Source organism: Barbus barbus, assembly GCF_936440315.1.
Source record: "Barbus barbus genome assembly, chromosome: 32".
In the NCBI taxonomy this organism is placed as follows: Eukaryota; Metazoa; Chordata; class Actinopteri; order Cypriniformes; family Cyprinidae; genus Barbus; species Barbus barbus.
Window position 1 is genome coordinate 19,507,569 of NC_136760.1, and position 22,218 is coordinate 19,529,786.

The window sequence follows — 22,218 nt, forward strand, 5'->3', positions numbered from 1 at the left end:
CATACAGCATATATATATTTATATTCATATAATTTATATCATATAATATATTTAAAATATGAACGATGATGCTTTTCTTAAATATATACATGCATGTGTGTGTATTTATATATAAACAAAACCTTTTATTTTTATCGCGATTAATCATTTGACTGCACTAATTGTAATATATTTTAAAATAAATTTAAAACTATATCCAGGCTATCTATAAAAACACATATATATGGGTCTTTTTTGAAAAATAGAAAGTGAAATGAATGTCATTTACCTGAAAAGGAAATCATTATAAATACCTTTTCTGTCACTTTTGATCAGTTTAATACATTCTTGCGAAATGAAAGTATTAAATTATTTTAAAAATAAGAGTACTAACCTTTGAATGGTAGTATGTAGTCGCCATTTGAAGTAACACATGAAAGACCCAATTTGGATAACTATAAGTTTTAAATGGATCCAGATAAATAGAGGCTAGAAGTTTCATCTTGACAAGATATTTTTCTTCTTTCTAAAACCAAATTACCTGTGCAATCGCATGTATATCTCTCCTCCTTTGATTGCAGGCAATAAAGACTGCAAACATCCTTCATAAGACTAAATGTACCTCAGTGGAGATTCAACAAATGTTTTCCATGATATATAGCATCGGTCTGCACATTACTCCAGCAATGTCATTTTATGTCCGTCGTCTAGGCATCCGGCAATGTAACACATTGCCACTTAAGAGCTGATTCAATTTTATGGACCATAAGATGCAAACTTATCCCAGTGCATAACTGAATAATTGATTTCCATATCAAGGAGCTTCAGATAATTTTAGAAACATTTGTTTTTGTGGATTTCCATTTTACAAATGAGTATACAAGTAGAAGCCAAACCAGTCAAAATGTGTCCTCACCTGTATTTTGATTGGCCATGAGAAGTTGCTGACATATACATAGAAGGTGATGTTGGGATTGCTGTGAAAACTGAATTTCTCACAAGAGAAACTATCTCTGTACTCTTTGATGTTGGTCTTGGACACGATGGGGATCTCTTCCCCAGAGATGGTCCCAGCTGTAAAGAGTAATGAATGCGATCGATTAATTCAGATATAAAGGAGGCATTCAGAAATGGCATTTGATACATTGCATATTTTCTTAAAGCATTGACCATAAAGGGTCACAGATTGACCTCTGCATGGAGGTTCTGCATACATATACTTATTCAAAACCCTGAGCAAAAACAAAATCTTTGCCTATAGTTATTGTGGGGTCTGAAAAAAATGATGCATGCTTAAAATGTGGTGTGACAGCCACTTAATGCTTTCTGAACTATTAAATAAGGGCGACTGAGAGCAATGCAAATCCAGTGAATTGCACCAGTAATCAACGAGGCTGACCGCATACACCGGTTTAGCTGTTTGTTGATGTTTTTTATTCATGGAGAAAATGAGTTTTAAATCAACCTCTCAGTGTGACAATTTCATTATCTATTTTAAACATGAGAAACATGGTATAAAACCATAATTTAACAAAAAAAAATGACTTGGAGGAGCTGAAAAGAAAAGCAGCCTTTGTCCTATTTTATCAAGACTTTTTAAACTTTCCTGAAGTCCTCTAATGAAACACTTAAGTTCCTCCAATCGTCATTCCAAACCAGCACTATGAAACAAAGCCCTCAAAATGACAACCCAAATGCCACTACGTGGCAATGTTTATCTTAATTGAAATCATTCAGTGCTCCTGAAGACGCCGCAGCCCCAGAATTCAGAGCCGCACGCTAGACTATTGTTAGAAGCCCTTCTCAGGGGAGAGTGTCTTTAAACAGAAAGACACCACTCCAAATATTAATTGAGGGGAGCTGGGAGGTCGAGAAGGAGAGGAGTGAACCTGTTAAAGAGGAGCGTGAATGTCAAAGTCACATTAAAAAAAATTGGCTAGTGACTATTTGGACGAAAATGTGATTACATAAAAAAAACAATAGAGGATAACGGTGACGTCCTTGAGTGTCTGTCTATTGTAAAATACCAACACACCCAGGAACACACAGCGGTCAAACAAGGATTGCATTAGCATCTCTGTGTCAGACCTATTATGATATTATGCTAACATGAGAATGCATGCAACAGTCAACTAGGCACACCTAACCGATTAGTAAGTTTGACTTGTACACACCAGCATTCAAAACTTTAAGGTTAGTAAGAATTAATTTATTTTTATTTGCATTTTGTGATAAAACAAATCAGGTAATACTGTAGTATATAAAAAAAAATAGTAATACTGTCAGATATTATTACAATTTTAACAGTTTTATTTTGTTATATTAAAATGCTTTTTCTCCTGTGATGTAAAGCTGAATTTTTTGCATTTTTTTCAAGATTCTCTGATGAATATTAAGTTCAAAAGAACAGCAATTATTTGAAATAGAATGTGTTTGGAACGGTAAAAATGTCTTTACTGTTATTTCACCAATTTAATGCATTCTTGCAGAATAAAAGTATTAGAATACTTTAAAAAATATATATTATATTTTTAACTGGTGCTTTAAATATGCTGACAGCAATTAGACTGTAAAACCTCTTAAAAGTTGCGTATTGAAATGTGAACATATTAGTTTACTACTACAAAGGCCATAACTTTTATACAACAAAACAAAGGTAAATATTCAACAGAGGAAAAGAGTAGTCCGTACCTGTCGACCCAACTGACCAAGTGATGTTCAGATTGAAATTGTTTGATGCATTGATGGACATGTCCAAGTTCTTGCTGGTCTACAAAGTGGAAAGAGAAAAGAAAGTTGATGTCTGCAAAGTAAATGTTTCAGTACGGCTTTTACATGGTTTTTGAAAGACAATGATGACAGAATTTTCATTTTTAGAATGAACTATGACATTTATGAGATTTATATCATCTAATTGATAATCAGAAGACTTTTCTATGATAATCACAATCTGATCAAACCATTCAGCTGCTTCTGTTCACAGAAAAGTAGACCATGACTGACCTGTTCAGGAGTGGCCATGAAGTTAATGGCAGTGTAGTGCTGGTCATCTTCTTGAAGCAGACTGAAGGTGAACTGGTAATCAATCAGCAAGTTATCTGTTCAGATCAAAACCCTATTGTTAATCACCACATTTCACATCATCATGAACCACACCATGCAATTCTCTGTCATGTTAATGGTTGAAAGTTTCCATTTAAAGAACATCACGAAAGAGCGGCGAACATTCACTCTTACAATAAGAGGGCTACTTTGAAGAGCTACATGAATCATCAGTCACTTTAATTGCACTAAATTAATACCTCCTTTCTAAGTGTGTCATTGCTTTAATAAGCATGCACTCTGATTAAGCTCAATTGTTTTTAAGACGGCTACAAGTATTTGAAATCTATGCTTCTTAGTTACATAAAAGAACTTGTTATCTTTACCAGAACTAGGCCTAAAGTTTTAAAGTTTAAGACTAAACAATAAATTCCCAATTTTCGACCGGGAAGATCCTAGGATGCAGTAAGGTTCTTCTTTTTCAAGGTCTCTTAAAGCGTTGTTTCAAAGACAAAGAAATGTCTGGATTGTTTTCTTAACTCCTGGGCTGTTAAATGACCGAATGCTGCCACAGGCATCTCTCAGAGAACAGCTGTTTGTGTGAATCACAATATGGCATTGTAAACATCTTTCACTCCTCATCAACTCGAAAGATGTCTTTATAAGGTTTTAATCAATTCAGATGCGACATGGAAGCAACATAGTTTCACACATTTCCTATATTTTTGCTTGAAAGATCATGTAACTTTCAGACACTGAGTAGTGCTGATCTGCAAATCAACTACTGTGAGCATCAGTCCTTTCTTCCCTTAAATCATCCTTCCAGAAGGAATGCTGTCACTTCTAAAATTAGTTTCAGATGCAACTATCTATAGGTGCCAAAACTTGAACCGTCCCCCAGCTTGCTCTTGAAGCATTAAGGAGATACAGTATTTGCTGGATTTTTTCAAAGATAAAACGGAAAGGTGATTCTAAAGTGAATGTCAGCGAGTCTCATAAGTCAGACAGCTGTTCTGAGAGGAATGTCAGCCATAAAGTTGCAAGTTATTAAATGGGAATCTAAAAAAAACTTGGAATATAACATTTAAGGCCAAGAAAGAAGCCTGTCATCCTGCATGCTTCAAAAAGTTTCATGTTCTCAAATATCGTGTAAGACCATACACAACTAATCATAGACTATGCGCACCAATTACGTGATCATTCTCCTGTCTCACTTTTGCTACAATCTGGAATTTATTCCCTCAAACACACTTCTACAGGGATAGTCTGAGCAAAAATGAAACTGTCATCATTTACTTACCATCATTTTGTTCCAAACCTGTATAAATGACTTTCCTCTGTAGAAATTAAATAAAGATAAACTTCAGAATGCTAAAACTAAGAATGATGGTAACCAGGCAAACAGTTTTGATTACCATTGATTATCTTCTCGAAATATCCTTTTATATTCAACAGAAAAGGTTTGAAAATGACATACGGGTAGCTAAATAATGACAGAAGTTAAATTTTTTGGTGGAAGAAGTTTCTTATTCTTACTAAAGCTGCATTCATTTTTGATCAATTGAATGCATCCTTGCTGAATAATACTAATGTGTGACCCTAGACCACAAAACCAGTCATAAGGGTCAATTTTTCTAAAATGAGACTTATACATCATCGGAAAGCTGAACAAATAAGTTTGTTGGAATAGGACAATATTTGGCCAAGATACAACGAGGGTGCAAAACAAAAACAAAAATATTGAGAAAATCACCTTTAAAGTTATCCAAATGAAGTTCTGCATATTACGAACCAAAAATTAAGTTGAGATATATTTACAGTAGGAAACTTACAAAATATCTTCATGGAACATGATCTTTACTTAAAATCCTAATGATTTTTGGAATAAAAGAAAAATCAATAATTTTGACCAATATTTTTGGCTATTGCTACAAATATACCCCAGAGACTTAAGACTGTTTTTTTTGGTCCAGGGTCACATTTCTTTTTTTCTTTCTTTAAATATGGCCTCAAACGGTAGTGGTAGTGTATATAGACTTTTTTTTAAGGGTTTTATTTCTCCTAAAACTAAGTCTAGGGTCTCTTAAAAGTTGTGTTTTGAAATGTCTATAAATGTTCACAAACAACATGCAAAAATAGCTTGCAGTCGCTTCTGACAGCAAGAATGACAATCTTCTCTCTTGTGCATTGGATTAAGAGTCCTAGAGTAGATAAATGAACACTGTAATGCTAAAATGGAAACCATAGCGATGACACCTATTCTGGTCATAAAAGACGCTGCCCACTGCAAGTACATGGAGGGCTGGTTAGCAGGCAGCGTGCGAGTGTAAACCAATCTGAGAAAATTAAGCATGACCAATGGGTCTTACTGGGTTAGAAGTCAGTTTTTACAGGAGCAATCTCCTTTGATAGTGAGTCAAGTAACACTGACAGAACACACTGAGCGCGCTTGTGCAAGTGCTGCTTCCGGAAATGCACAAGTCAAACCTTGCTTGTGTGAGAAAGCTCACACTGCCTACTGGATCCACGTCCACCAAACTTCTGCTCGTGTCTTTAGTTTGAATCATTCGCTTACTCCCTCTGACAGGGCTTGACACTCTCACCAGTCTTATATTGTCGCCTGCGGCCCACTCTCCAGCAACACTTCCCCCTACAGGACACTATTTGAGAAAATACGGGCGGATGATACACTTTTCTTCTAAATAGCAATTGAGCTGGAAGCCTGTGAGTACATGCGCTTCATCTAACAGATGCAGAGGGAGAGGAGTGGATGGAAATTGATTGATAAATTGAAGGCTTTATTTAATCCTGATTGATGACAATGGGGATAATGGTGGCAGGATTTGCAAACTGAGTGAAATTTGATGTCCTAAATGCTACTGACTGCATTTAGCCTTTTCAGACTCCACGATGACTGCTGATAGTAATTGCAAAAAAAGTGAAAGAGGAACACAGATGTATACCCAGAAAATACACCGTTTCTGATATACAACAAGACTGCCCCCTAGTGCTGTGCATTTGAACCCTGCACACACAAACGAACTTCAACATGGTTTGCTGCAGATCTTCTGAGATGCTCAAGAGATCGCTCGCTACTTTGATTTCTGCCCAATTAGAATGTCTCATCCGCCGCTTTTATCTTGTTGTGTGGTTGTGCATCAGCCCATGCCAATTTCATCCAGGTTTCCCAGCATCTTAAACCCCTTGAGTCTAATTTCATTAAATGGCAGACAGCCTCTGAGTTTGAAAGTGTCTGCAGAGTCAGATGAATTTTCAAGGTACAACAGGATTACGTTAAGGTCAGAGCTCAAATAGAGCATACTCACAGTAACAGGTTCCTCTGAGGGGGTTGCCAAGGTAACGGTTTTCTGAATCACAACTGCAGAGAGGGGGGAAGACAAACAATTTAGATGAAGTACATAAAGTAATGAGTCAATGCAATATCTGATGCATGAATCTGAACATGCAAATGTAATAATTATTAAACACTAAAAATAAATAAATGGACTGTGAAACAAGAAAACAAAAAGGTTGTTACACAATTTAAAAAAAATAATTAAGTAAAGAAATAAATAACAATCAAGTCGTTTTGCTATCTAGATTTTTTTGTTCTTTTTTTTTTAGGGTTTAATATTTTTAGCAGGGGTATTTTAAGCAGTTTTTATCTGTGCATCCATGTTTTTTATGGCATGTCTATGTACACATGAACATCCGTTTTTTTCCGAATAACCAACTAGACAACCAATCACGTAGCTTATTTTGTAAATGTTCTTTTGCGTATGCCGAACAACTTTTTCAAATTTACACTATTTATAGATTTATTGTGAACAATTCATCCATGTAGGTTTAATTTTTTAATAAAACTGACCTTAAATCAAAATGTCACAAACTCTCTCCAGTGGCATATGCAGAACCTCATATTCATATGCAAAGCCCACATCTCAAAAACAATCAACAACCAATGTATATCCAAGTCCCTGCCCCATATTTTTTTTTTTTTGTTAATCTGTTGTACTGATGTATGTCACAATACAGAAGAAAGATCTGTGGCTACTCACGGACATAAAGAGAAAAAAGAAGAAAAAAAAAAAAAAAAAACCTACTGCCAGTTTTATACATCAAACCCATGATATTGAAGTAGCCAGTTAGTGTTTGTACCATATCTGCATACTGCTACCATTTATACATTATAACCATTTTTTAACATTTATTTTTAACCTCTTTAACTAAAAAAATAACAGTAGTAAATTAACAGAGAAAGCCTTTATGTATTTGTATCACAAAATGTTTGAATTTGTGTGGTGCATGCGGCATCTTTGTCCCTTTCCATACTAAGGCAGATTATGTAATTCCACTCTGTTGCCGGGGTCCTTTATTTCCTCAGCTTCATTAGAGAGCGCCAGGAGACAGCCCAAAGCTTCCTCTACCTCAATCTCAAACACGCTAAACAATTAACACAGCGCTGGCGGCCCAGCTCTTCACCAGCCTAAGCAGATTACACATCCTGTTGCTCTTCTGAGCCAGGAACTGACGGTCCAATTAGTGTCTGCATTCATTTGAGAGCACAACTCGCTCACTCCCTCTCCTCACAGCAATCTCGCCACTTAGTTTCTACAGAGGGAATTCACTTTCGATTCACGCCATTGTCCTGTAAGCATATCTGAAGTGCAAATGCGATTAATCATTAAAGCCACTTTTAACAAGTAAATGAAGCGATGTTACTGTCTTAATGCAGAATGCCGGGCTCCGGACTGGTTACTCTGGAGCTAATCTAAAACAATGCTCCCAGTTCACATGCATTATGGCCAGAAAACTACTTTATGTAAGTATGCAAATGCATTACTATTGTGCAGTCTAGCCAAATATGGCTTTAGGGTTTGTATTGAATGTGATGCAATAGAATATGCATGAAATAAAAAAAATATTTCTAAAGTTAAAAAACAAATACTATTGAGTTGTCCTCACAAGTTACATGCAAAAACAATCAATCCGATTCACAAACAAATCCTTTGTGCTTTTTACTAAGTGTTTTGGTAAATCAATTATGATATACAACAATTAAGCACATAAGTTTTAATTACCATATAAAAACCCATAATTATGACAAAATGTCAATTAAAAGGTTTTAATGATTTTTTATCCTACAATTACGACTCAGCATCTCAAAATTGCAACTTAATTATGATAAGCCACGTTTTTAATTTTGTGATAACTTTTTATCTTATGATTTCAACTTATGTCAGTTATGTTGTTTTGTCTCTGGCAGATGTTTTATATTTAAGGAACACTCCACTCATTTTACAACTCCCCTAGAGTTAAACAGTTGAGTTTTACCGTTTTTGAATCCAATCAGCCGATCTCTGAGTCTGGCGGTAGCAATTTTAGCTTAGCTTAGCATAGATCATTGAATCTGATTAGACCATTAGCATCTCGCTCCAAAATGACCAAAGAGTTTCGATAAATTTCCTATTTAAAGCTTGATGCTTCTGTAGTTACATCGTGCACTAAGACCGACAGAAAATGAAAAGTTACGATTTTCTAGGCCGATATGGCTAGGAACTATACTCTCATTCCGGCGTAATAATCAAGGAACTTTGCTGCCGTACCATGGGTGCAGCAGGCGCAATGATATTACGCAGTGCCTGAAAGTAGTCCCTAGCAGCAAATTTCCTTGGGTGCTCTGTAGTCTTTCGTAGTAGTAACTTAACAGGCATCCCGCTATCGCTGTAGCTAAGCTGAATAACAAGCATACAACTTAACTGATGAAACGTGAAGATATGGTTTGTGTGTTTTTCAAGTCTTCTCCAGGTAATAAATATGAATGATACAGTGGTAATTGAAAACATTCATTACAGTACACAAGCTATAAAATGTGTGACCCTGGACCACAAAACCAGTCTTAAGTGTCAATGTTTTCAAAATTGTGGTTTATACATCATATGAAAGCTGAATAAATAAGCTTTTGTTAGGATCTGACAATATTTGGGTGAGATACAACTATTTGACAATCTGAGGGTGCAAAAAAAGTAATCAAAATATTGAGAAAATTGCCTTTAAAGTTGTCCAAATAAAGTTCTTGGCAATGCATATTACTAATCAAAAATGAAGTTTTGATATATTTACGTTACAAAATATCTTCATGTACGTGATCTTTACTTATTAATATCCTAATGATTTTTGGCATAAAAGAAAAATCGATCATTTTGACCCATACAGTGTATTTTTGGCTATTGCTACAAATATACCCCAGCGACTTAAGACTGGTTTTGTGGTCCAGGGTCACATATATTTTCTGCCTTATTCTGTGATAAAAATGAAAAAAAGTGTTTGTAGTATATATACTGATTGTACAATCATAACCATAAAATTGTCATCAGTAAAATATTTTATCAAAAATATTATAGAAGACAAATTATTGGTTATTGTCCAGCAGTGCATTTTATTTCTTAGCTAATTAAAAGTAAGATAATTTTTTTGTCAATTATGCATACATAAATATAATAATAATTATTATTATTATTATTATTATTATTATTATTATTATTACTACATTTGACATTTCTGTCCCCCTCACTTCTGAAATGAATGCAACTCCTCTGCCCTGTAACATAACTGAATATAAAACTTTAGCTATATGCCATGTTATCTTTATTTGGGCATCAAATATTTTGTGGCTCCACATGAATTTTATTTGGTAGGAAAGGGGCCAAAATGGCTCTTTTGACTTTGAAGGTTGCAGACCTCTGATCTATGCTAAGCTAAGCTAAAAGTGCTACCGCCAGACCCAGAGATTAGCTGAATGGATTCAAAAACGGTAAAACTCAACTGTTTAACTCTAGGGGAGTTGGAAAATGAGCCTATTTCAAAAAAAGTGGTGTTCCTTTAATTAGATTTTTTTTTTTTTAAATCGCATAATTAATAAGACTTAGTATGCCATAATTTTGACTTTTTTATCATAATTATGACATTTTATATTATAATTTTATTTTAATTTTCAATCTATCATTTTATTTACCAAAGCATTTTTTTGGCTGAAATGGGCTTTCATACTTATGATTTGCTTGTTTAGCTGTTTATTTACTTGGGAGCAATTTTGATTTATGATGCCAGCCATGTGATAGTAAAATAATGAAAAAATAAACAAATAAATAAATAAAACCTTCTACAGTGTACCTTCTAAAGTGTACCATTCTCACAGCCAAATATACACAGACCTCCGTCTCATACTGTAAATATATTTGCCCTTAGCTTGGAGGGATCCACCTTTTTCATAAGGAGCTGAAGCATTCTTTTTTTTTTTTTTTTCTGAGAGTTGGTGATAAATATGAGAGGACAAGGTAGAGTACACTTTTACCACGGTACAGAGGACACAGGACAAACTGCACCACAGGCATTTTAAAACCTCTGCATATCAGTCCCCTAGCCTTTAATCTGGATGACATTTCAGAAATGACTATTCTCTTTCACCCATACACTGCAAATCAGAAGGAGAGGTTTCCAACGTTCATGCCCACATACACACAATGTACTCCATGAGGGCAGTGAAACATAATGCACTCTTACTCTCAGTATCTTAATTTAATCTCCAGTGAGAGCACACCTACACGCTGTGCATGCTTTAATGCACTCTCTCTCTGTAGTGCCATAATTTGATCCCCATTTGGGTCACACCTGGAGTGCCGCAACACACACAACACAATCCATGACACTCCATGGTGATGATGATGGACTCTACAGTAATCAAGCATGCTTTTGCTTCGAATTGCATCAATTTTCTTTCTTTAATCATGTGTATCTTTTCAAATAGCTCTCGTTGAGCTGTCATCTGATAGCAAAGGAGAATGACGCGATGCTCTGAAGTCCCGATCAGGACTGTGAAAGGAAACTTTGAATTGCTCTTTCACAATGTCAGCGCACTAAAAGGGGGTCGGCAAGCGATCACTGCAGTACATCAGGTCTTTAATCAACCATTTTGAGTGTGATAGTATTTGTGCGTGACAAAAATGGTCCCGGTGCTTCATTACGGACCTCGTTATGTAGGATGGGTAATGGCATCTGTCCGCTCTGAGTAATGAAGGAGAGAGAGAACAGACTGAGAAGGAGAGGAATAAACAGGAAGCGGTAACGGCCGTCTCGACTGCAGCCTGTGCACTCATTTGTCCTTGTGATGAAGACACACTTGAATACATCAATGGACCTGGCTTGGCCTGATTGGGTTACACACAATTAAAAACAAGCATCTACCAGTATGCACACACACAATGAAAGTGAAGCTTACACCAACACCTTAGATACCAGACAGCAGAATGCTGGGTTAAAAGATGTTTTCTTGAGTTTGATGAAATGCATAGTTCATTTGATCAGTGTTCACTTCATTCGTTTGGTGCTCATAACCGTCATTTATTCATAAGTCAAGCAACACAGTTGTGTGAATTTGATTCACTAAAAAAATAATAATAAGAGTCACTTGTTTAGGAATCAAAACTACACAGGTCACACTCTATAAAAAATAAATTAATACACTCTTGTTTTTTTCTTGTTCAGTAATTAGACTACACTAGACACACACTAGGTTTTTGATTCACTAAAAAGAGCCAATTCATAAGAGTCACTTGTTCAGAACTGTCAAATGTACACTGGTCACATTCTATGATTTAGATTTTCTAAAAAGAACAGACTCATAAGAGCTGCTTATTCAGAAATTGGACTACACTGGTCAAACTCTTTTGATTCACTAAAGAGAACTACTCGTAAGAGTCAATTGTTCAGGAATCAAAATACACTGGTGATAGTCCATGTTTCTGATTGACTAATAAGACTGAACTCATTAAAGTAACCCTTTTCTGGAATTGGAATATCTTTGTCACACTTTTGAAAAGAACCAGTTCACAAGAGTCAGTTGTTTGGGAATTGAACTATACTGGACATATTACATGTGTTTTTGCATAGTAGATTTAATTGTGATGTTGTAGGGCATAATATACTGCCAGAGTATTTTTGTATTGAAGAAACATTGTGCAAGAAACATTAACGTAAACAAAACCGAACGCAATTCAGTTACAGTATTAACAATGGAACCAGTAAAGCACGGGGGGGAAATGAAGTGCACAAGGCTTTCTTTTTCCTCCTGAGTCATTACAGTACTACGGTGTACAGCTGTCACTATGTTGTGCTGTGGTGCCAAAAAATACAATGTGAAAAGAAACCTGTAGGGACAAAGGACACAGCTTCCCGTTTCCTGCCATAAAACCCTGTTAAAACATCAAGTAAGACCTTCCATGAGCTGCACACCTCTTCATATCCCAGAGTTACACGTCAGCCTATAACAAAGCATCTGCTCTAAAAAGAGCACAACAAAAGGCGCCACCATCCTCTGCTGTAGCTCTGAATGCAACACAGCAGCCCGGATTTCAAGCCGCACACAAGCTTCTGTTTCTGTGACTGAAGCATCTGAGTGGGAAATTCAGTTCACACCCACGTCTCCTAAATAAGCATGACTGGTCAAACTACTCTATAGAATTTCTGCATGCACATAATTCAGTGAGTGAAACACTTGAGTTTCATTATTCTCAAAGAGGATTGGTCTCTCTAATAGTCACAAACACACGCCAGTACACTCCCACACCTCACTTCCACCTCCATTAGTGCTATTAAAGTGTGTGCACACATGCAGACAAAATATGCTGCGTCTGCAGGTCAGCTTTAGCCAAAATTGTGAGGACACAGAGTCAAGCTAAATGGAATGCAAGGGACTTAATGATTAAAGGGGTGTGGAAGTATTAACTATACTTGGGAAAGATTCAAGGACAACCTCAATTGGGGTAAAGAAACAAAATTATAACTTAATTATTGAACAAGTATATGAATGCATTTCTATATTAAAGCATTTATTATACAAATATTAAAAAAGGAAAATCTTGGCATGTATTTATTTATATAAGTAAATTATTGCATGCAGCATAGGTACTTACAGCTGGCATTGGTCGCCTTTGATACCCTTGGTGGTGCAAAAGCATTTGCCCGTCAGGACCTGGCACACGTTGGCATGGCCATTACATTTACAAGCTGAAAAAGAAAAAGTGAGAGGGAACCAGACAAAAATGAGAGGATGAGAAATATATAGAGATATATAAAGATTAACAGAATGGGGAAGGAAAGAGAGAAAAACATTGAGAGAAAACAAACACAAAAGTACGAGACTGATCTTAGCTTAAACATCATTTAATTATGAAACACGCTGCAATTTAAAGAAAATGGGTTGATTTCAATAATGAATGAGGTCTTATTTATTTCTATAACAGAGCAATTCTGGGAAACTTCTGACTCCATATAATATTAACGATAAAAACAAATACAAATGACTTAATTGACTCAAAGATGGTCAAACAAGCTGAAAAAAAACAGTGAGCTCAGCTCATAGGTGGTCCCTCTCTGTTCTCAAATTTGTTCACAGAGAAGTGAGTTTGGCTGCACTACATGAAAAGAAAACATCATGTTACTGTCCTTAGGCAACATCAATGATGGAAATCAAAATAAATTACAAACCTTAACCACAGAGGTCAATGAACAAACATAAGGGTAAATTTTCATATTTCTGTGCACAAAAATAAATAAATAAATAAATAAAATAAAAATACATATACCTGACCAAGTAGAAACTAAAACATTAATTTAGCACTATAAATTACAAAAATTTTAAATAAAATAATTTGAAATAGCATGTGTATATATTTCACAGATCTACACATTTCAATTACTTATTTTATATATTGTATAAATAACTATATATTATATAAATAACACTTTTGTATTTCTATTTTATAATATAGACTACCGTTCAAAAGTTTGGGGTTAGTAATATATTTTAATGGTTTTGAAAGAAGTCTTTTTAGAAGACATTTAAATTTTTGTTTTTATTTTAATGTCTTTACTGTTTATTTTGACCAATTTAATGCATCCTTGCTGCATTAAAGTAAAAAAAAAAAAAAAAAAAAAAAACATATGACCCTGAACTTGTGAATAATACTGTATATACAAACACTGTATAACAAGGTGGTCATATAAAACACAAGTTGCTGAAATCTATATTGGCATTACTGCCATTGATGTGGGAATTGTTGTGTTTTTGTGGAATCTGGATTAAATTTTGGATGAAATCGGTCTTTTTGGACATGGGAGATAGTTTTGAGTTTCAATTAACTGTCATTTCAAAGCACGAGGAAAATTTCACTACTTATTATATGACTCACTTCAAGATCACCAGCTCTGAAACTCTGCAAAACACAAAATAATTTTGCCACAGACAAAAACACTAGCTTTAAGTGCCACAGTCTTTTATCTGTACTGAAATCCATTTCTGCCATTTTTTGAGAGTGGACTATAATTATTTCTAAAATAAACTTTAATTCTACACACACTTCACATTGCACTAACAGTTCATTGGGCTCTGACAGGCTTTTGTCTGCCATGCTAAACATACATGACAGCATGTATAGGACCAATTCTACACTGTCTCTAAATCCCAGAATCCTGTAGGTCGTATATCAAAGGTCTGTGCTGATGTGCATATGAATGCCTTTTGTGAGCTGGTCTGCTTTTAAGAAGGAATATGAATATCATATTTCTCTAGAATACGGGAAATATGATAGTGTCTAATGTTTGCAGGGCGCAGTTTCAGAACTGACTACCCATCAAGCATTAACCTGTTAACTAGCACCAGGACGCCAGCACACTGAACGCGCTTTGTTTGCATGCGTCATTGTTTACGAATCGATTAAATGAAGCGGGACAAAGTTAATCTTAAACTATATATATCATTCTGAAGGTCTAAAGGAGGCCTTGGGCAAAATTTCACAAAAACATTGACGACCACAACAAATCCATTAACATTCAAAAATATGCTGTAAATAAAACATAAGACTGCTTAGGACCATACATTTAGAAAGTTTAAACTAGCACATGTTTTGTGATGGCTAGCTCTTAGTGTTAAAGTCCTGGTGGGGGTGTTGTCTCATAGCTGTGAGCATAATGGCCTGTGACAGCATATCCTGTTTCTCCTAGAATCATAGGCAAAAGCTATAAACCGACATCTCCAGGGCAAAAGAGAAAAAATGTGAGCGCATGTCTGTGTGATCTTGCCCCTCACCTCTGGCAATACAACCACCTCTTTGACCTCAACATTAATTTCCCAATGTGCTCTTTTCTCCATTACTAAACCAAATGGTGTATCAAATGCCCAGTTAGTAGCAGGTGCAAATATTCTCACCTTGGCACTTTCCGCCATTGGTTGGGTCTCCATGGTATCCGGGCAAGCATGTTTCGCAGTGAAGGCCGGTGGTGAGGTTACGACACTGCTCGCACACGCTGCCGTTCACACACGTGCTGTGGCCATTGCACTGGCATGCTGGGAAATAAAAGGAACAACTCTGAGATTGGATTTTTTGCAAATCTTAAAGGGGTCCTATTATACTTTTTCACTTTTTGAATTTTAGTCAGTGTGTGGAGTGTATGTTTTGGCATAAAAAGATCTACAGAGTTACAAATTTCTAAATTTCCCTTTTCAAAAACTACAACGAACAGCTCGTTTGGACTACAAAGTTGTTTTCCTGTATTTGTGACATCACAAAAATAAATCCCGCCTATGGAAATTCGAATGGTTGGTGGGTGGGGAGAACGCTTGGTTGAGCACTGCACGTTTCAAAATCGAAACCCGGTGCAGGTGTTTTTAATACCACTGTATTTCTGATGGAAACCGACTGTTTTCAGAAAATTTTGGATGTCATTTTCATTTCATCTTGCATGTTATGTCTGATAAAGCAGCGGAGCTCTACTTTGTGTACAGCGTTACCGGGGAAACCTCGCTCTCTACCACTCCAACAGCGGCTCCAGCTGGCAGAGAATGAATTTGCATATAAATGACACCACAAATAGTGCAAGTCTGTGGGACTATGGTATAAATAAATTCAACTGTATAACAGTTTCAGTGCAATTCATGTTATAATGTTAGAATTAAAGAACAATAAACATAATACATATTACAGTTGAACAAATTCCGTGACATTCCACGTTAAACTGTAAATTCTGTTTTTATGACTGGATTCCGCGATTCCGTGCGCGTTCTCTGCATCGCGGAGATCATAGATCCCAACAGATAGCGCTCCTGCTGTGTTCTTTAACAACCAGAGCAGTCATCTTTCTATTCACTTCACTTTTGCTATTTAACCAGAGCGAAGGAGACGAGTGCGGTCACGTGTGGTGCTTGTCCACGCGCCTTTGGAGAGAAGTGAAAGTGACAGCTCGGCTAGTATCGGTGTATCGATACTTCGGGAAATTAATATTGGTACCGTTCAGATATTTATCGAAATATCGATAATTTTGACAACACTAGTGTATACCAAAATATTGTTTGTTTTTTTTAATAGCTGTTAAAAACTAAAGCTGTCAAAAATTAACAATTAATCTCACTATTTCTGTCTAAAAAAAAAAAAACAGTAAATTTATCACTTATTTACTGGTCACACTAAACATTTTATTAGTTTCTTACAGCCCTAAAAATATATTGTTATTTTTTTTTCTATTAGTTTTTTGCAGATCACATTGCACCCCTTTATGTCCCAAGGGGTTCCCTGCCCTGCATTTTAAAAACCCCTGGTGGAACAAATTTGCTCTTAAAAAGGTCAAGTGTGCATGTTATTGTCAAAACGTGGGTGGTTCTCACCAGGGCACTGGATGAAGGCCCACTCAAAGCCCCGCTCTTTTGGGCAGAGCCCTGTCTCCAGCACCATGTCTTGGCTGTGTTTGGAGGGGCTCTTCATGGGTCCGCGATACGAACCCTCCATGCACTGCCCTCGGCCGGTGTTACTAGGGTCCCCACACCAGCCGCAGTCAGGCTGCTCCAGACACAGACCGCATGTACGCAAACCAGAGCAGTTCTGAGCTGCAATGACAGAGAAGAGAGAGAGATGAGAAGCCGAAGAGAAAAAAGCCAGCAGATTCTAAGAAATAAACAATGAGAAACAACAAAGACACACTTAAAATGATACTTTCAAGCTCTCACTGGGCATATCACTCCACTGACTGAGTAATATGCTCTCAAATACCACCAGAAAGTTCACTCTCCCTAAAGAGCACATCTGCGTCAGCCTCTTTCGGTTTGATCCACCTCCCCGGCAGCCAAATCACATCTCTTAGGATCTCAGACCTCACAACAACAAGCATTACACACAAAGTGTGTTCAGGGTCAACATGATGGCAGCAATAACAGCAAAAAAGCACAATGTTAGTCATTATGCTGGCAGGAGTTCATGGATTCTCAGCTACAGGAGTTGACAGATCTTCAACAGCACCATATGATTTGATTCTGCATGCAATAAAAAAAGTCTTTTGTTTAGGGGTGAGGAGATGTCTAGATGGGTTAGGCGGAGAAAACAGATGAGACAACTCTCAGAATAAAAATACATCCCTGTTGATTCAAATAGTGAAAGTCCATGACTTGACAGACATGAATTTATTGGCACCCCGCAAATTAAAAGACGTCACTGACGCATCACCTTTTAAAACTGTTTAAAAAAAAACTAATGCGCTGTGAGAGACGCACGCTTTGTTTGATGTTACACTTGAAGTGTGCGGTCTCGTCCGTCTGTATTTTCCTTACAAATGCTCTACGAAGTCATCATTTATGCAGTGGACTTCCACTCAATTTCAAATGCTGTCACACGCTTTGTTTGTGTACTGCTCGCGCATGCGGCTGTGCGCCACTCCATGTAAGTGGTTTAATGTACTTGTCTCAAAATGGTTTTATGACGCAAAATTAATATAAACACAGACAAGTTAGGCCCATGTCTGAAGGGATTAAACGGACAGGACAAACCACATTACTTCTAATATTTCAAAAGCAACAGTAAAGATGAAGAAAAATCACTCACAGTTCTTGAATGGAAAACGTTCACATCTTAAATACTGAAAACACTCTTTGTTTGTTATATGTTTCTATCCTCCTCTTTATTATTTGCTACTTGCTTGTATGTTTTGAAGTTATTAGTTTAAAATTCTTAATATAAAACTATTTTAATTATTTGAAAAAACGTTTTCATTTTTGGGTGTACTATCCCTTTAACCCATAACTCCCATCCTGCTTTTTTCCTGCTCATTAAATACACAATTTTACTCATTCATATTCACATACACACATACATATATACACACATATATATATATATATATATATATATATATATATATATATATATATATATATATATATATGTGAAATTAAAATGAGATGCTAATGCCATTTCATGTTCATTGGCACCCAAAACAGTTATTTATGATACCTAATGTGGCCATGCCAACAGGCAACTGTGGAGAGAGACGAGGATGAGGAACAAGTCAAATTGTTGATCTCCGGTAATACGGACATGGTACAAACTGACTGTAAACAAATGACCTTTAGGCTCACCCAAGCCGTGGCAGCAGCCACCAGATTTAAGAATTTATCAGACTGTTACAATATTGGGGTCGACACATACAAGCTCCCCACATTCCAGTGCAAATCACTGCCACCTAAACGCAAACCTTCACAAGTGTGAGTCAAACTCATCCATGCATGCTCTGACAGAGACAAAGCACCCTGAAGAGAAAAAGAAGAAAAACATGAGAAAAAAAACATGAAGCAGAAATAGATCTTTAAAATGGCACTGACATAGACCGAGGCTTATGGCGGAGCAGTTGAAACATTAAGTAACATCACTCGGACAGAGAGCTACATTTTGGTGACAAAGGTTTCCTGAGCCAGACAGATTTGCAGAATCGTACCACCTCCTTCTGGCAGAGAGCTTTTAATTCATTTTCCATCAGACTGAACATAATGGAAGTTCTATCAGTAAGTCTAGGCCTGTCATAAAAACAGACTAAGTCAGAGAGTGTCCCTGTGTCCGCTGTACGCTTACCTCACTGTCTGATAGGGAGAAATAAGACATTATGAGCACTTAAAGCCTTTAGTCTGAAGGACAAAGATGGCATAAGACAGCTGTGTAGCAAATAAATTGTCAGAAAACAAGTTGCATTTCAAACAAACCGAATGTAAATGTGAATGTAAAGTGAAAAATCAGGAACATTAAGGTATTTGAGGGATGTCAAGACCTCTTTTTAATGTTCCCTAAAGAACGTTTATGCCAAATTATGTAGTTTCCTTAAAGTTTTTATCACTTAGTGTGCTGACGTGTGCCATAAGAATCCATTCTTGAACGGCCAAGAGGGAAGAGCGAACGCTTAGGCAGACAAATTGAAACACTAATTGCACATTACAGGCGGATCAGAGGGCAAGCAGTTCAGCTAATGGGATGAAACAACAGATCTGATAGAGATGAAGAACCCACACAAGCCAGGACGCTGACAGGCACTGATTGGTTGCATCTTTCTCTGAAAGGCTCAGAAGAGCAACTTTCTCATCACTGAAAAGGGAAGCCCTTCCAAGAAATAGGGTTAAGGGGTTTCTGGAGAAAACAGTTCTTGTAATTCAGGTTTCATTTTCAATGTCTCACCACTATATGTACAATCATTTCAGAGTTCAAAAGTATTCAGATAAAGAAAAATAACAATTAATCCTTATTAAAAATTGTACATACTACAAAAACTTCAAAGGTTCGGGGTCAGTAAGACATTTTTGTGGTCACCAAGGGGGGATTAATTTGCTCAGAAACACAGTAAAAACACTGAAATACTAGTACTATTTAAAATAACAGTTTTCTATTTGAATAAATTTTAAATTACATTTATGTGATGGCAAAACTTGAACTGAATGGTACAAAGTTACCAAGTTCTATACATTCTCCACCACCTCAATAGGTTCATTTTTAATAAATATTTCTACCAATAACAGTAAGGTATTCGCTGCTCATATTCAGCTCCATTTTCCCCTCAAAATCAGTGCTGAATATGTAAAAAAAAGACCACAGATTTTCCCTGGGGCAGATTATAAGCAGTAATGGCCACTATATGTAAAGGAGGACACTCACACATGCAGTCTCCTGTCTGCCACTCCAGACACTGGCCGTAGGGAAAGGAGATGACGTAGGCATTTGAGTCCACGCAGCGTTTGGTGCTTCCACACCACATGCACTCCATGGCCTGGCTGGTGCAGTTCTCACAAGAGGTGCGCAGAGAGCAGGGCGTCTTACACGGGCGGGCATTCTGGTTCGGGCTCACTATGTATGAGGAAATATGTATGAGATTACTGAAAAGGGAATCTTATTGGCTTATTTCCAAGCTTTCACGAAGAATAAAACGGAAACAGAAACTCACCGACTGGTTTCTCACAGATGAGTCCGTCTGTGTTGGCGGTGCAGGGATTTGCCCTGAGGCCAGAGACCTGAGCTCTCTCCAGGTAAGCACAGAAGCCTGAGTCATTGGGCTCACCAGGCAGCCACTGCAGAGAGGTGTTAGTGAATGGTGACATGTCCTCCCAGCCCCAGTATGACACGTTGATCTTCCTCAGGCCAACCCATGGGGACATTTTCTGCAGGATAAACGCAATGAGTCACAACAATAAAATTAGGAACTAAACAAATTTTGAACCGAGTGTGCGTCAATCATTATTATTAGAATGAGAGTATACACTGCCATTCAATTTTTCTAAGGAATTAATATTTTCATCCAGCAAGAATGTTTTAAAATTGATCAAGTGTATATATTGTACACAGTATACACACTTGTTATATTTACATTAAGGCATTTAGCAGACACTTATCCAAAGCGACTTACAAATAAGGACAACAGAAGCAATCAAAACCAACAAAAAACGAGCAATAATATGTAACAAAATATATAACTGTTTTCTATTTTAATTAGTACTGTCAAATCGATTACTTGCAATTAATTCTATCCAAAATAAGTTAGTTTATTATACATATTATTGCTATATATATTAATATTATATCACAGGACACAATTGACTGAATTAATGTTTCAATTAATAAAAACTTATTAAAAGACTTGTGGTTAAACAAAATCCAATGACAGAGAGTGCATCTCAGGGTCCTAGTGCTGTAGGGTTAAGGTGCTCTCTGGTCTAGGTTTTAATCACAGTCCATCAAAAAATACTTCAGAATGACCACGGCACTCTTGTGAATTAAAAAGCCTTTATAATCAAATAGCTACATTCAAAAAGTCTAAAAACTCTCCAACTCGTTTCGGCACAGATGATATCTGCGCAGAATGATCAGTGTATGACATCAAAATACCGCGACAGCCGTGAGAGAGCAGACAGATCCTTATGCTTTAAATTCGCTCTCGCTGTACCTTGATGTCATACAGTGATCATTCTGTGCAGCGCTGCTTCAAGTCTAACACACCTGATATCTAACACACAAAATATCAGTGCCTTTGTTTTGTCTCAAGATGCACACCAGTAATGTTTTTAATAAGGCATGTTTATAAAAAAATACTCCAATGTCCTAATTGAACTATGGCCTAATCCTGGTTTAATCTAAAGCCCAGTACACATCAAGCCGACAGTCGGCCGACGAAGTTTTCTCAGTGTGTCCCGCGCCATCGGTTGAAGTTGGTCCTCGTCTGCTTGTTTTTGGCCGATTCGACATGTCAGTCAGTCGGGCCATCTGATCATTCTGATTGGCTGTTCAGTTGGCGAACCAGTGCGCGAGAAAAAAACCCTACTTGGCCGTCGGGTGTCGAGCGTCGGCTTGGTGTGTCAGGGCAACTTTGGACCCCCTCCTAATGGCATATTTGTTCAGCCATCGGTCCAGTAATCGTCTTTTTGTTCTTCCAACATAAAACACCTTGCATTTGAGGACATTCTAGTCTATAAATAACATTGGTAGTTGGACAATTAGTAAAATGTCTAATAGAGTAAACCTTATTCGTATTTTCATCTTAGAATGTTTTACCTTGTACCACATTATCACAATGGTTACAGAGATGACATTTAAAACAACCCAAAAAGTGGCCAGCATACATTTTAAAATCCTTAAATGTGGTTTAAAAATTCTTCCTGTTGGACATTGATTGAGATAATGATGACCAAAGAGTGCAGAGCTGTAGTCTAGGCAAAGGCTGGCTACTTTGAAGAGGCTAAAATATAAGATAACTTATTTTGCTTGACATTTTTGGTAGATTTGTGGAAGTTGTGATGACATTGCCAGTAAGAAGTATTTCCCACATTTTAGAATAGTAGTAGTGCAA

The 22,218-nt window shown here is 36.7% G+C and overlaps 1 protein-coding gene across 1 annotated transcript in view; it reads right to left on the minus strand.

Moving 5' to 3' along the window:
* The window catches only part of LOC306852580 (attractin-like protein 1), an 89,518-nt gene that overhangs the window by 44,943 nt on the left and 22,357 nt on the right, over positions 1-22,218 (minus strand). Inside the window, exons 16-24 of the mRNA XM_079389527.1 lie at positions 20,323-20,536; positions 20,037-20,225; positions 16,739-16,957; positions 15,287-15,424; positions 12,993-13,086; positions 6,348-6,400; positions 2,983-3,077; positions 2,671-2,749; positions 896-1,053 (exon numbers count right to left, since the gene is read on the minus strand). Of these exons, the coding sequence (XP_079245653.1) occupies positions 896-1,053; positions 2,671-2,749; positions 2,983-3,077; positions 6,348-6,400; positions 12,993-13,086; positions 15,287-15,424; positions 16,739-16,957; positions 20,037-20,225; positions 20,323-20,536 (1,239 nt within the window). The remainder of the gene's footprint in view (positions 1-895; positions 1,054-2,670; positions 2,750-2,982; positions 3,078-6,347; positions 6,401-12,992; positions 13,087-15,286; positions 15,425-16,738; positions 16,958-20,036; positions 20,226-20,322; positions 20,537-22,218) is intronic.